The sequence below is a fragment of the Ammospiza caudacuta genome, chromosome 5, assembly GCF_027887145.1.
Source record: "Ammospiza caudacuta isolate bAmmCau1 chromosome 5, bAmmCau1.pri, whole genome shotgun sequence".
Classification (NCBI taxonomy): Eukaryota; Metazoa; Chordata; class Aves; order Passeriformes; family Passerellidae; genus Ammospiza; species Ammospiza caudacuta.
This window is the reverse complement of record NC_080597.1, coordinates 40,951,552-40,967,430: the sequence shown is the minus strand read 5'-3', so window position 1 is coordinate 40,967,430 and position 15,879 is coordinate 40,951,552. Positions and strand designations below refer to the sequence as shown.

The following is a 15,879-nucleotide window of genomic DNA, read 5'->3' as shown; positions in this document are numbered from 1 at the left end:
TGAGCTCGTTATAGCCGCCAAATGAAGCGTTCCGGACGAGCTTTCGGCCATCAGCTCTTGGAGAAAACACAGATGAAATCCCAGCACATGAAGAAAACCTACGTCGCACTGGACCTTCTTCCTTCATGAGTTAAGGTGTTTGTGTAAGGATTATGTTCTCTGTGAAAGCTGGTTAGCATAAGCTGCTTGGAGCAAGAGTGTTGCAGTAGCAGCCTTTTACCTCACATTCTGATGAGTAAGATACAAAAGAGGAAAAAAAAGAAACAAACGAAGGGCGCACATGAAAAATGCAGTGAAGAGACAGAGGCTGCCAAATCAGCAGCAAGCCAAGCAACACTACACTCCTCTCATCAAAGCTCTTAGGATGCTTAAAGTGGAATGCCTTTGCTTCAGCTCCTTTTTCCTGGGAAACAGACCACATCTTATTTTTTAACTCTCAGTTTTAGTCCTACTCATTTCTAAGTACACAAAAATGGTATCTAAGTTTTAAGGAATCCTTAAATTCAGTTCCTGTTAGTCTTTCATGTCCCAAATTTATATTGCACAAAGGACAACTCATGAGCTTTGTGGCTTCCCTGTTTGATATTGTGGTACACTATGGGAATCAGAAAAGGGAGTCAATCATTTGCATTACACAGCCAAGTTGAACTTTCCTGTTCAGGCACTCACCTAACTAGTTTTTGACAGCTGACTGCCATGGCCTCTACATCTTCATTTCTTTATTTTTCTTTAAAAGGTGATGCAACTGCTTTATCTTCTTAAAACTCTCCCATATTTTTATAAACAAACCAGCCTGACTCACAGAAGAGCTGTCCTAAATAATCTCCACAAAAAAGGCTTTTTATTATTAATGCCCCAAATATTTTATTCAATGAATAAAACACTTAAATGGGCCAGCTTAAATTTTAAACACAGAAAGGATTCCAGTAAACTGTGATTCAAGACTAGAAATCTGCTGATCCAAACTCCTCCTGCTGGCAGCTACCATAATGAAGTCAAATAATCTCTTCCTAACCACCTTCATTCACTGCTGTTACATCAGCAGCCTCTGCTGCAAGGACTAGTGTGCAGAGCCAGCCTCTTGCAAATCTGGAACTTCCTTCCCATTTGGTGTTTCTCTGCTGGTCCCATTTTCCCCATCAAACTTTACTTCTGACAAAAGAGGTTTTGAAACCTTCTGTACTAAAAACCAGGACAATAGGACACCAAGAACTGCCTTGAAAATAAGAACTTGAATTCTTACCTTATTCCATCCTCTCCTTTTCTTACAATGTGAATCACATGCCATAAATTAAATCAATAGCAGCATGAACATGATTAACCCTCAAATAATACTACTTACTCCATGGCCTTATACAAAGAAGTGTAGTTAACTTCCCAAAATATGACAAGGTAAAAAGATGTATCAGAAAAAGCAAAGATGAGGCACAGATAGCCATCAACAGAAACTACTATGTGCTATATGAAAAACACAATTCACTTAAGCACAGGGAATAGGAAAAACTGGATAAGCATCATGTATTCAGGCCTGTCTCCATTTATCCAATCCTCTCACACTCCCTTCAGCTGAAACAGTCCTTGTTTCAAGATGTCCCAGAAGGAACAGAAAAAGCAGCTAAAAAAACTAAAGGAGTCGAGTGGAAGGGCAATGAGGAAATGCAAGGAGGGAGAACACTAGCTTTATTTTCTGTTTGGTTTTGTTTTGGTTTAGCTTTAATAAACACAGCTCCATATCACCTCTCCAAATCTGTCCTAACTACAAAACAGAGCAAATACCTTGGTTCAAATCTATTAATAATATGCATTTTCTTTTTTTTCCAATTGAAATCAAGAGGAAGCTGCAGTAGAACTCCTCTTACACATAGAAGGAACTGTATCCTCTCATTACAGACCTACCTTGCCCAGTTAATGGGGCTGTTATCTCCTCTTTCAGAGTCAGGGCTGTGACCCTGCCCAGAGCACTCTGCTGACACCGGAATCCAGCCGTGTCCACGTCTCTCTCTCTCGTTCTGGAATGGCTGGGGGGGAGGCTCCTCCATCAGACACCTGCACAGTCTGCATCTCCCTCCAGCCCTGGGCCCTACCTGCCAGCCCACCAGCTTGTTTCACAGCTCAGTCTTCTCTGCCACCTTCTGTTCACATTCCTAAGGAGCAGCTGCATTTTCAGGAGTTTCAGGAAACAACATAATCATGAAGGCCTTTCCCTTACTTCTCTCCATGCCCTCTCAAGTCCCTTGACACTGCTCATGTAGTCAAACTGTAAACAGGAACAGATTAAAATATCTCTTTCTCCTTCCTATGCCCTTTTCTCCATTTAGAACTGAAACTGAACTCTTTGGGTAGACAAAATTAAGAATTTCAATACAGATCATGTTACATTTCCCCTCTCTGAGGCTCTCCAGTCAAGGAAGCTGTTATCCAGGTATTCTAAGCACCTTCTGCTTTAACTCAACAGCAACACAGGAGAGGCAGGCTCTGAGTCTTTTATCAAAATATGACTCTGTCTCACCACAACAATATAGGAGAAAAAGAAAAAAATCTGATTTAAGCTTTCTCCCTCATTGTCTCGCCCCTCCCTGCCAGCAAAGACCAAAAAATCCCATAAATGCTTTTTCTTCCTGAAAATAAACTCAGACAGAATAGGTGTATCTACTGATGAAATCAAACTTTGTGATCTTAGACTAATGTCCCAGGCAGCTTTCTGTCCTTTTGATATTAGTTTTGAGTGCATTAAGAATGGATACACTTAGAAAATGCACTCTCATACACAGCTTAGAAATTTACACAGTTTCAGATACTCACAAATAGAACTATAGCCAAGTCCAACTGCATGTGTCAGACATGGCAGAAAAGCCTGCATAAACAGGGAGGTATCGGCACTTTAGCTTAAAGGCATCAGGTGCATGAATATATATGAGCTTTTTCATAACAGAAGTTTCAGTCACCATAGGATTCACTAGACTAAGTATGCCACTGAAACAGACAAAAACTTTCCCAATTTCTCTGTTTTATAAAACACCTGTATCAGTAAGAACACAAAAATCCCTACATGACTGAAATATTTAGTTTATGTATCTTGGGGCAGGAGGGCAGGGGGGAGCACAAGAATCAATTCTCAGCCAATCTCTTTAGAGAAGCAAAACCTATTTAATGTATATATTTTTCTAAAGGACAGAATGCATTTCTCCCATTAGATATTGAATCAGGGCTTCTTCAACAGCAAATAGTAAATGCTGGCTGAAAAACCAATCCTAATCCTGTGCTTAAAACATTCTTCCAGGATATTGCCTGGAGCAAAATGTAAAATCTCATTGTACAAAGTCAAATAGAAGATATGTGGAGTTCTGACAACTTGTGAAGACTTTTGACAAAGTATGGTTTTAGTTTTAAAACATTTCTCAAATGGAAAAATATTTACAGCTGAAAAAAACACCACAGTCTTAACAAAAAAGACGTCTCTAAATTGTAAAGAATTCAATGAAATTGAACTCAAATCAAATCTATCTGGACTACCCAAATAAGGAATTTTCACTACAATAATCCTTTTTATAGAGATTTTAGAAGTTTAGAATAACTAACACATTCTAAAAACTGATATTGATGCAGTAATACAGTAAGTAGTAAAACTATGGATAGTGATGGAAAGTAAACAAAAAATCCTTTTCCCTTTATAGGTACCCAAGGAAAAGCTAAAATCTTCTTAAAACCAAACTCTGTGAAAGCTAGAGAGAAAAGAAAGAGGAAGGAAAACTTGGTGTAGTAGAGGAAGGCAGAAGCTTTTCAGACTTGCCCTGCAATTTTGACAGTAATTTGCCCTGACATTTCAACATTACTATCTTTTCCAGTAGAATTCTCCCCCCAGTCCATGAAAAGGTCATAAATAATTCTCTACATGCAGTAGAGAATTATTTTGCAGCATGCAGAAGACAGAAAAAGAAAACAGGTAGACAATCATACCTATGAAGGTTTTATCTAACAATTGACTTTCACATGTGGATTTGAAGTAAAAGCAGGTTTTTTCCCTATTTAATAAAACGGGTATTAAAGATATACTTGCCTTCTGCACTGATATTTGATTCAGAAAAAAATTATACCTAAACCATGAGGCTACAAGTTGGAGAGTAGTTGAGAGAGGCAAATTTCTTTCACCAAATATTCTTCTGTTCCCTGGTATTTCCAAGTCCAGTGCAGTTTAGCTGAGGAGTAATTCCAGAGGCAAGCCTGAGAGGGGTGACCAATGACCACCAAGACTCCCCATGCACTGCTGGCAACTGTACTTGGCTGCACCTCCTCACTTGCTAACAGCCTGCTCAGCTCCTCCCACACGGAGTAAATAGCTTTGCTCACTGCTCAGGTTTCAACATTGTCCTTTCAGCCCTTATGAAATTCTCAAAGTCAAGGCTCACGTTCAAGTAGGCCAGTCCTGCAGAGACTGTCATGAAGAAAGAGAACTTGCTTGAGATGTTTCACATCAATCACTGCTGTGCCTTTTAAACCCAGTACCACACTTTCATAAAGCTATACCCACACAGAAAGCAGAATATGCAATTTACCCAAGCCACAAATACTGGGTGGAGTAGCATTTCAGAAATGGCAAGTTCTAATAAACACAATGACTTGCAGAGAGGAATGTGCCAGAGTACGCATGGCTGTAAGAAAGCAGGAGGTCAAGATCATGTAACCACACACAGCAGAACTTAAAACATTTTACAAGAAATTCAGTTTTACAACACAGACTGAGATCACATTATTTAGGGCTCAAGCTCCTTCCTCCTACTGTGACCAGAGCCTCACTCACACCCCATTTAAGACAAGCTTCACTGAAGCTACTCCTAATAGATTACACAGTTTTGTGGAACTGGGGCTTCACTTCCACACTCTGTTGAAAAACCGAAAAAGTGACCACCTGTGTCCTTAGGCTCAGGAACCTGCAGCAGGATTAACAGGCATTAATCCAGTACCACCTAAAGAACAACCAGTGCCCATGGCTCCCACACACTGCTGATTACAAATACTTCCTCATCATCAAAAGCAATGCAAGACAAATTAAAATGCCTCCTAATAATACAAGAAAGACTAAGAGTCTCCAAGCATGAGGGTTTGCAAGGTTTTAGAAAGAATTCTTATGTGGCAGGAGAAAGCAAAATTCTTAACATTTTTCTAAGACATTAAATGCATTTACTCTGCAGAGAAGGTGCGTTACTTCAGAAGCAACACTTACTGTTAATATTGAAGTATCAAAAAAAGGTTTTTGGAGACCCTCAAGTAGAACTTGAACAGTTCTTCTTTAGCAGTGAGACAATGAGACAGTTATGGGACTATGAAGTGAAGTAACAAAGGATGACTGATAAATTGTTCTTATTGTGGAGTTATTTAGCCATTCTTCAGCTTCTTTATTCAAAGAACAGACACAGTGAAGGGAAAGAGGAGACTGTATGAAGTTACTCCATGACTAAGTCTGTCTACATATAGAAAGTAAACACATAGGAAAGGTAAGAAGAAAAACAGAAATCACTATTGAATATAAAATATAGCCCAACTATCCAGGAAACAGCTTGGTTTGGAACCAGATCGATTGGCAAAATTTTGCCATTTGCAAACCAAATACTCTTATCAAAAAGAATTACTAACACACTGAAAGCACTAGCTGAAAACAAATACCAACCCAAACTGGCATTTTAGCAGTGATCAACTCCCAGTGGAGTTCCAGCCTCACCTGTGCACCTGTGCTCAATGCATCCATCTGCTGTAATTATGGGCAGTGGGATTTCTCTCCCCAGCTCAGTTCCCCAGTGCTGTGGCTTCAGCCTCATGCATCCATATGGAAGAACCCTTGGCAGAAATGTGCCCAGAGCACCACAGCCAAGTGACTTAGGCAGAGGCGCTAACACTTCGAAAAGGCTTCGAGTTCACTCTCACAGGGCTGCATCTTTCCTTCTACTGGTCCACAGTAATTTGTCTTCCACTGACAGCTGGTTAAGAGGAGATGCTTTGCTGTATCTCCAGGGCTTCTTGACCACCAGGAACCCAGAACAGGGATGACCAGTCAGGAGGTCCAAGACCTTTGTTACTGCCCAGTGAAACAAACTGTTCCTGCTGTCAACTGAGCCGAACAACTGAAACAAATGGTTTTTAAAGCTGCAAGTTGCACAGGTCAACAACAAATCAGCTTTAACTTGTTAGTTGCCTTGGGTACACAGTCAGTAACATCTGAGTTTGATATTTTCTGGGTCCTTAAGGCTCCAAAGGCATCTCATCCCTTCAACAGCTAATAACTATTCTTTAGGACTTACTTCTTGAAAATGCCTGTTCTTTGCTTTCCACCTTCTGTCACATACAAAAATACTTAAATTCCTATTTTCTCCAAAAATGCAGCATCCTATGGATTAAAATCCTAGCACTGGCATATCCTTTAAATGTTTCCTCTGGAGCTATTTAAAGCACAAGTTCAGCACAGCCAAAAATGCCCTCACTCTTCCCCAAAATCACCTTCACTTCCTTCCAGTTCATGGTGATCATCATCATCATTACTAGCAGATATCATTTTGTTTCTACTGTCAACCCTCCTCTCTGCACCTAAACCACTTCTGTTCCTTAGTCATGTAACACAATATATTTTTAATTGCATTGCAAATTGAATTAACAACTACTACTGCTCTGCTGGATAAGAAAGGCAGATCCTGTTTCTTATCTCCTGTCAGGCTCCTTCTGGGGACACACATCCCACCTCATCTGCATCTTTCTGATGTTTTAAATAAAGACAGGAAAACTACAGAAAAGTCTGACAGTTTCAAGCATTCTCTTACTAGATTTCTCTATTTACCACAAATATTGCTATTTAAGCCTCTGTGACGTCTTCATCAAAAGTTGGAAATATGTTTTAAGAAAATATTGGTAAGTTAAAAACATTATTAATCATTTATAAGGAGACTGCTGACTTTTAAAATAGTTTTTATGTGATTGCTATTTCTGCATTAATTCATTTTATCAAAGAAATAAATCAGTGTGCTTGAGTTAATAAGATTTACAAGAATTCAATTTACCAGGGATAATTTGACATAAACAGATTACGTCAGCAAGCAGAGTTCTGCTCTACAACTTTTGAAAATGCAGTCTTGTACTTGGTATTTTTAATGTTAATTTTTCAACTACAAAAAAATAATTTTATCAATTATTCCTTTTGGTCCCATGATAGGTTAAAAAAGGAAACATTCCAAAAGTAAGTTCAATGAAAGTTTACTTGTTTGATCATTAATAGTTAATAACATTTTTAACCACTGAATGCAAACACAGAATATGAGCTAAATTAGCACCATACTATCTGTGTGTCAGCTGCTAGAACTGAGAGATGATTTAGCACTACTAGCATGTATATGACTATACTTAAAAAAATACAATCTTGCTGAGTTGGAGGGGCCACACTGCCCACTGGGGCCTAAAGACACACCATCCCACAACATAAGCAAAGCTTCACAGATAAAGTAACTTCCCAAGATTATTAAAGTTTCCATCAAAAAGCTACTGAATTATTTAGGTCCTCCTCCAAGTCTGACAAGTCTAAATAAAATATTGAGCAAAAAAACATAGTATAACCATTAGTCTGTTCAAGACACATGAGTTGTAGCATTATTATCAGGACTAGTCTATTCTGACGCTCCAGTTAACTACTTGATGGACAAGGCAGGAATAAATAAAATACACAAAAATTAAAATTAAAACCCCACCTCAGGATCAATGCTATATATGGCCAAGTTAGTGTTTGGCCACTAAAATCTAAACTTTCGGCATATGTTAAAATCATACTGGAAAAATCTTCACCATCCCTTATTTTAACACATTTCCATCAAACAACATTGCTAAAGCTTCCTGTGGAAGTGTGACCTCCACACCTACACATGCCAGTCTGTAGCCTCACAGGTAAGCTACTTCAGCCTCAGAATAAAGGACAGTGTAACTTCAAGGATCTTGAAAATATTTTGTAAAACAGTGCAAATACATAGAACAGCGACATTTTAAATAGACTTTTGCTGAGCAACCACTAGACAATGCTGCCAGATCAAATCACACTCTACATTTATAAAATAAATCTGTATTGGACTCCAAGAAGAAGACCCCCATCTCTGTCTCAGACAACATACTCTGCTCAATCTCATAAGAGCAACAGGAGGGAGGGAGGAGAAAGACATGTCTTAAGCTAAAAAACCAAGTACAGGAAAATAGAAGCTTTCTGAAATCCAGAGCTGTGGTCAGAAATGAAAACAAAGTACTTATACACAGCAGCACCTAAATTATAAAATACATACCACTTACAACTTTACATTGACATGGTTCTTTTTGTTCCAAATAAGAGGTAACTCAAATTGATTTTAAATGTTCACCTTCCTTCCCTTGCATTAAGACTCATGTAGTTTTAACCATATTTGTAATTCTTGTCATTAGGATCTTACCTAAAACACAAGCAGATGACACAAATTAAGCTTGTTACAGTAGATTTTCCAAACAAGAGTCACTGAGCACGCCTATCCCTAGATAGCTGCTGGACAGCCATGGTGGTTTCCCCATTAACACCAAAGCTAGTGCTGGTTGCTCCAGAGACTGCCCCATCACAGGCTTTGTTTCATTTTGATTCACCTGGTTTTGGGCTACAAGTTCTATGCCTAAGTGGCCTTGCAACACAGGTGCTTTTTATTCAGGCAGAAGCAGCCTAGGTAAAAGTGGTCAAATAGCATTGCACAACATCCAACTGCCCAGCAGCAAAAGCTAAGTACCTGTGCCACAGTTCTAGATATATTTCATCAGTTCTTTGTAGATGGTATCATACATTTTCTGTTTTGATTCTCTGTTATTCTGTGCCTAGCATGATACTGAATTGTTTATTTACATTACTCATCTCCTAAGGATGACTTCAGTTGTCAGTGACTAAAAGTATTTCCATTTAGTTCCTTGTAAATGCCTTCAAATTCTGTATCTAAACATTCCCTATGTCATTATACCATACCACAGGCACATTGTAAAGACTGGATTTCAGTTACAACAGCCTCACTCCATTATATTAAGCTCTGTTCTACTTAATATTTTTCAGGCTTCCACTACATCTCTTCTTCTCCAATGTAATAACCTCACATTTTTGCCAGCACTGTAATTTTCCCATAGGAATAGGTGCCATTGAATATTCACCTGATTTTTAAATGTTGGTCAACCCACTCAAAAAAAATCAGCTCCCAAGCTGTAGATAGGCTGCAAGACAGTAATTGTGGGTTGCTGAAACCTAGCCCACATTGTACCATTTCTCTACTAAAATTGAATGCAAGTCAAATTTCTTGTCTCATGAAAGTACAGCCTTATACCTAGTAGTGCTCCTGGAAAACTAAGTCAGTAATGATTGATGCTAAAAAAGGCACAAATACACTTAACTGGCTTAAATTCACTTATATAAGCCCTGAAATATTCAGAAGAAAAAAATATCTGGAGAGAAAAACTTATTAAACTGCAAGGAGTTTGATGTAGGACAATCAAGTGCTTTTCAAGCCCATTTTAGTAATTTTCCTATGAGTGAAAGTCCTGAAGAAACACTACAGTTTGACTTTATAACTTAGTGGGAACATCAATATTAAAAGGAAGAGTTTATTAGAATATTCAAATACACTTACATAACATCAGCATTTCTCTAGTAAAGGATACAACACAGTACAGAGAGAAAATAACCAAAAGTTCTTTCAACATAATAAAAATTACAAACAAATTTTATTTATATTGTACAGAAAATATTTCCAGACTAAGCTTGACATAAGCCAGAGGACATCAAGTGCTGTTCCAGTGTGATAACACCAGGAATTAGAAAATATATCTGAGTTAGCTGTGTGTAGTACCAAAAATACTACCATTATAACTTTAAAATACACTAAAATACTACCAGATTCAGCACAGTAACAACTGTCTTTGTTTCAAAGTTATTTTCTTGTCTAATAGAACTGAATGGGACAACAGGAATGTGATTCAAAGTGACCTAAGACACTGCCTTTATTACTCTGAAACACCAGTGTCATTACTCTGACAAAGCAAGCTATGGTAGCTAGGGAGAGTCATACCAAAACCAGGTAAAAATATAAAACCATGTCAGGAACACGACTCATGAAAAAAACTAAAGGAAGCATGGATGACTATTATGGCTGCCAACAGTAAAAGGGAAGAGAACATCAATTTTAAAAGCCTGAAGTTTTCACTAAGAACTTCACACACCCCAGGAATGATGTCCAATGATTTCCTGAGCAACAAATGCAAGTAGTTTCAAATGCAAATAAGCTTGTTTTTTGTTTCTTGAATAGTCTATCAGCATGTCAGGTCTACTGAGTTTCTCTTTCCATCCAATCAGTTCTCATGGATGCACAGTTTGTTTTCAACAAGTTTAGCAAGGCAGAGGGACTTCTTGAAAGCTGGCAAAAAATAGTGTTGAGACTTTTTTTTTTTTTTCTTTTTCTAAAGAGAAGGACCTTTCAGTAGAAGTAATTTAATTACTTCTTTGTTATTGAAGTAATTTGAAGTATCTTTCCACCAAAGTTCCACTTATGGTACATCATAACAATGCTGCATAAAGACACAGCTTGAATACTGAGAGAAGAACATTACTGTGGGTTTTACAGGACTACACAAATAATCATTTACCATCATGTGAACTGCTCTCCCATCAAACAAATCATAGCATGCCTTAATAAACTAGTGCATCACATAATGTATTTTTCCTCTTTCAGATTAACACAAAGATACAAATAATTACACAGAAAATTCCAATATGCTTTCTTCCTTACCTCTTTACTGTAAAAGTCGGTGATTTTGAACCAATATTTGGAACATATAATTAATGTTAGAATTTAAGTTCTTTAAAACCTCTGCAAAAAATAACTTTGTCTTACCATGACTATGGGCACTTCCTGGACAGTGACATGGCTGAAGTAACTCTTTGGTTGGAGTAAAATAGCCTTCTTTTCCCTGGTGCTGGTTCATTTTTCCTGGAGTTATAGGCCGGTCATCACTGTTTGTTACCACTGCTGAAATACAAAATGGATGCTCATTCAAAGATGTTATGTGCTTGTGCATAGATTTCTACTAAGAACTTCACTGCTGTTTATGAAACTGGTATTCAACTGCTCTGTTGCAAAACCTTTCATTCTAAAAACTGAGGTTTTCAAACCAGATATTTGCTTTGGAGAGGATGGCAGAAAGAAGCCAGTAAGACTGGTCTAAGACATGAGGCAAAAGATGAAAACAAAAATTAGCATGAGGTTGGAAAGGCTGATACTCAATAGAGATACAGCATTGAGCTGTTGCTTATCTTCTGAAATACTTCTTTTCTTTGCCACTTTGAGACAGCTTTTGGTTTAACTAGCCTCAACTCAGCCAACCCATGAAACAACTTGCCAGATCAAGCTGTACCAACATCCCAGAAAGCTAAGATCAATGTCTGTATATACATCACAAGAAACAAGTCTTAACAATACAAATCATGTACAAATTCTGTCAAGGCAAAGGCTTAAAGCAGAAGAGTTACTCTCCTTGAACCTCATCGGTCTGAAAGACTTGTCTGGTGTCTTCCTACCTATTTCTAGGATCCCCTGGCCAGCCATCCTGTTTCATAGTTTCTGTACATTTTGTTAAGCTGCAGACAACAAAACTGTACCTTTTTTCATAATCAAAGAAAGACTCTGTAACACCTGTTGTGTGAAAGCAGATATACTGACAACGTGCTCAAAGAGGGAAACAAGCAATATTTACTAAAGAAAAGACTGGAACTTACAACACAGATGATTTTAAGAGTTCCCAAGCTTTCCTTAAAAGTTCAGCAGAAGATTTGAGTCAAACCAAACAAGTTCTATTCTCTGGATGGACTCTGCAAAGTACAAAGGCCTTCTTAGCTTTATCACTACTCTTATTACAGTAGTGGAAACATTTTGCAGCAAAACCTGGAATGAACACAAAGCAGTATGAAAAAATAAAAAGGTGCTTGAGTGTCCAGCAGGGTGAGGAAGATAGTGAAGGGTCCAGAGCACAAGTCTGATGAGGATGACTGAGGGAGCTGGGGTTGTTTTGCCTGGAGAAAAGGGGATTCAGGGTAGACTTTACTGCTCTCTACCACTACCTGAAAGGTAGCTTCTCCCATGTAACAAGTGACAGGACGAGAGTGACAGCCTCAAGTTGTGGCATGAGAGGTTTAGATTGGATATTAGAAAAAATTTCTTCACCACAAGGATTCTCAAGCATTGGAAGAGGCTGCCCAGGGAAGTGTCACCAGTCCTGGCTGTATTTAAAAGATGTGTAGATGTGGCACTTGGGGACATGGTTTAGTGGTGAACTTGGCAATGCTGGGTTAACAGTTGGACTTGATGATTCTCAAATGTGTGTTCCATCCTAAATGACTCTATGAAGAATGCAAGGATTGCAGTACACCCACCTGTATTATTTTTCTACATCAGATAAGCCATCTAAAGCTTAGTTATAGATTCTCTGTTCCAGAGAAACTATACTCTATGTGAACTGCTGCTGAGGAAAAATATGTAAGGAAATGGACAAGGGAGGCAACCAGCTCATTTTACCAGTTCAGAACTCAAGTCCATCAGTGCCAGAAGTTGGTATTTCAAAGCAGTGTCTGATTTTGCTCTTCTTGTTGTACCAACTAGCTGTTTATTGTTCTGCAACTACAGGTAAGGGAAAGGGGGGAGCAAGGCAGTTGCTGAAGTCTTGGGAAGAGACCATACTGCAGAAGGTCTTGTATGTGAAAATAAAAGGGGGTAAGAAAGCAGCTGCTTCACAGGTTTGCACAAAATGGGTCGCTGCAAGGAGAGTGAGCTATACTTGTTTTAAAGATTTAATGTGTACAGTGCACTGAAGGAAGACCAGTTCTCACCCTTTTGACAAGCCACTGGCCACTTAGCTTCTGCAGGGATGGGATTTCTCAGCCTGCTGTGCTCTGCAGGTGCCCCCACCAGCCCCTATTGCCACTGCAGCAGGTGACACCGTGGGCTCCACTGCAGGAACTGCACTAGCAACTCTCCCCTGAGTAACCTGTGCAGAAGGCTTGTTTGTGAGCAGGCCCCATGTAGCACTTCTAACTCTTTTTTAAGCTTTGGGAATTCCAAAGGTTTCTTAAAGCTGTCACAATGCAGTTATATTTCTCAGGCAGAAGCTGCCAGTAACCTGCGGCGTAAGCAAGCTCTGCACACAAGTGCTGCTAAAGCATGAGCTACATTCAGCAGTGGGGACTCAGTCACACTAACAGGACTACAAGCTTCAAGCTCACTGTAAAATTCGTATCCCTTCATTAGGAGTCATTAGGTCCTGCAACAACTCCTAGAACTGTCAGAAAGGCACTTTTCCTACCAGAGTTTATGTATCACCTAATATAGAATAGCATATGGCAAGAACTTCATATGCCTGGGTATTCAAGGTGAACTTCTTAAACCAGGTGAGTTTTTGAGAAAGTCCATCTAAAAAGCTGAAGAATGATTGGCAGAAGAGTTTTTTATTCTCCTTTTTATATAAAGCAGTGTAAAAGTACTAAACAAATGGAAATAAATCAGTTAAGAACGTAACTATTCACACCATAGCAGCCTCTAGGAGGAAGGTGTCCCCCCTCCTGCAAAATGCCTCATCCTAACACTCAGACCTTTGCTCTGAGGTGAGGGAGAAGACAAGGCATTATTTTAGAGAAGAAACAGCAAATAGTAAATATCAATGCCTCCTTGTGACTCTTTAGAGGCCACATTTCAATACCAACAGAACTGTTGAGAGCTGAAAAAGACATACATTGTTCATGTTCATCATACTGGTCATCAAATTACTAATACAAAAGTTTGTCAGTACAAGTCATACCTTAGAAGAAATATAAATTTACAGCCAATTTATTTCAGGTAAAGCTATGAAAAAAAAATCTGGGGAGTCAGATTCCCACTTCTGTTTCTATAATGAGCCTGTGAAAGTGTCTGCACCACTGAAAATAGCACAAGGACATCATATACAGGAAAATGTTTACTACAATTCAATTCAACATTGTTTTTTAATGTCTATAATAAGCTACGTCAGCTAAGACCACAACTTCTGCACAGATTTCTCACAGAAAAGAGAAACAATTTGTGCCTGTACCTTTCTTTTTCCTACATACACAAACTCTTAATCCCAGGCAAAATTACTCTACTAATCATACTATCATACTAATGCTCACAAACCAATGGCACCAGTAAGTCTTTGGCTGCATGTAAGCACATATATACATCTGAAGTTTTCCCTAGCACCTCACCAGGTCCAATCCTGAAGAATTATAGTATATATACACCTGTTCAATTCTGAATATGTAAAATTATTGAAATTAAGGGAACCACACATAGCACTAGAAATCAACACACTCAAAAATAAAACCTTTTTCTGAACCATTACTTCCATATCTTTACTATCTGTACTACAATAGCATTTGAAAGTTTCACTTCAAACTCATAAAAATAGCTTTTTCCCTTCCAGATAAATAATATAAAAGATTTTTTTTTTTCCTGGCCATGACTGGGAGAGGTGAAGAATAAACTTTTCCCACGAAAAAATAAAGGTTACAGTAGAAAACTTTTGTATGAGTGGTATGCCAGGCAAAATACTTTTCCAACAGCAAATTTTAATCACACTTCAACTTCTCAATTCTGATAAAGAAGAAAACTTAGTATTTATCCCAGCAACTACATGCAAAGATATCTATTAACTACTACAAATATATGTGCAAACATAATGTAGGAGAGAGGAGTCACTTACTTGATAGTTCAGGAGAGTCTCTGTTCTCACCATGATGCTGTGTACACATACAATTGAGGAATGAAGAACAGCAAACATAAAAATCCAGGCCAGGAAGAAGCAAGTGCACAAAAAGCAGCAGCAGCAGTGGGAAAGAAGGACAATGAAAACAGTGTTAGTTCATAACTAAAATACAACATGCACCTCAGTGCCAAAGGCAAGACCTCCAGAGACTCCACAGTTCAGAAAAGTTGAAGCAACAAATCGGACAAATACGCCTATAGGAAAGCCATTATTAGAAGCCATCATTAGTAAACAGCAGCTGCCTCAACCACTTCTTGTGAGTGGAATCTCTCCAGCAGCAATTTAGTGCTCCTATGACTTGATACACAGCATTTTTAAAGACATTTTAAGCTGGAGTGGTTTCAAAAAGACTGAAGCTCTGAAGAAAGCTGAAATAACACAAAATGTTTCCAAAGCCACTCCACTTTCAGAAAAGTGTTTTGGAAGGAGAAAAACCTTTAAAGCCATAAGTAATGTGCAAGCACCTACTAATGCTAGATCCAAGCCTAACTGCTTTTTAATACAAACACAAACTTAGAAGCCACAGATTCAGCTCATCTACAAACACAAGTAACATTTGAAATTGCTTAGGATGCAAGACAAACAGTGCAGTTTTAAATTTAAGAGGATATTTTATATCTGAGTATTTCCATAGAACCAAGTTGCTTAGAATTTCTCTCCCACTGAATGCATCAAATACAGGCATTAAAGGAGGGTAACTACACAGTAATATCCTGTAAGCCTTTCTGATATTTGATCTGGAATATTTTTAAAATCCTTGCTAACAAAGACCACAATCAAGGCTAAGATCCCACTGTGCTCAGCCATGTACAGATAAAAGGCAAATTCCACTTATGTCTTTACGGATTTACTGCATTTGAAATCTGTGAATAACAGAAAAGGAGAACACAAGAATACTGATCAGCATGAACATTTTCTCCTTAAAAATAAAATAAATCCAAACATGACATATCTTCTATATCCCAAATAAAAAAATTGTACTCCATAAAGTATTGAAATTTAAAGAGGATCCAATCTTGTCTCTCTTATCAG

The 15,879-nt window shown here is 38.3% G+C and overlaps 1 protein-coding gene across 3 annotated transcripts in view; it reads right to left on the bottom strand.

Annotated features, from left to right (window-relative positions):
* OSBPL8 (oxysterol binding protein like 8) overlaps nucleotides 1-15,879 on the bottom strand; it is an 82,916-nt gene that overhangs the window by 34,650 nt on the left and 32,387 nt on the right. Inside the window, exons 2-4 of one of the 3 annotated variants that reach the window (XM_058804562.1) lie at nucleotides 14,785-14,821; nucleotides 11,792-11,884; nucleotides 10,911-11,045 (exon numbers count right to left, since the gene is read on the bottom strand). In XM_058804562.1, the coding sequence (XP_058660545.1) occupies nucleotides 10,911-11,001 (91 nt within the window). In that variant the 5' untranslated portion in view covers nucleotides 11,002-11,045; nucleotides 11,792-11,884; nucleotides 14,785-14,821. The remainder of the gene's footprint in view (nucleotides 1-10,910; nucleotides 11,046-11,791; nucleotides 11,885-14,784; nucleotides 14,822-15,879) is intronic. The other 2 variants (XM_058804563.1, XM_058804564.1) reach the window with 2 other exon arrangements.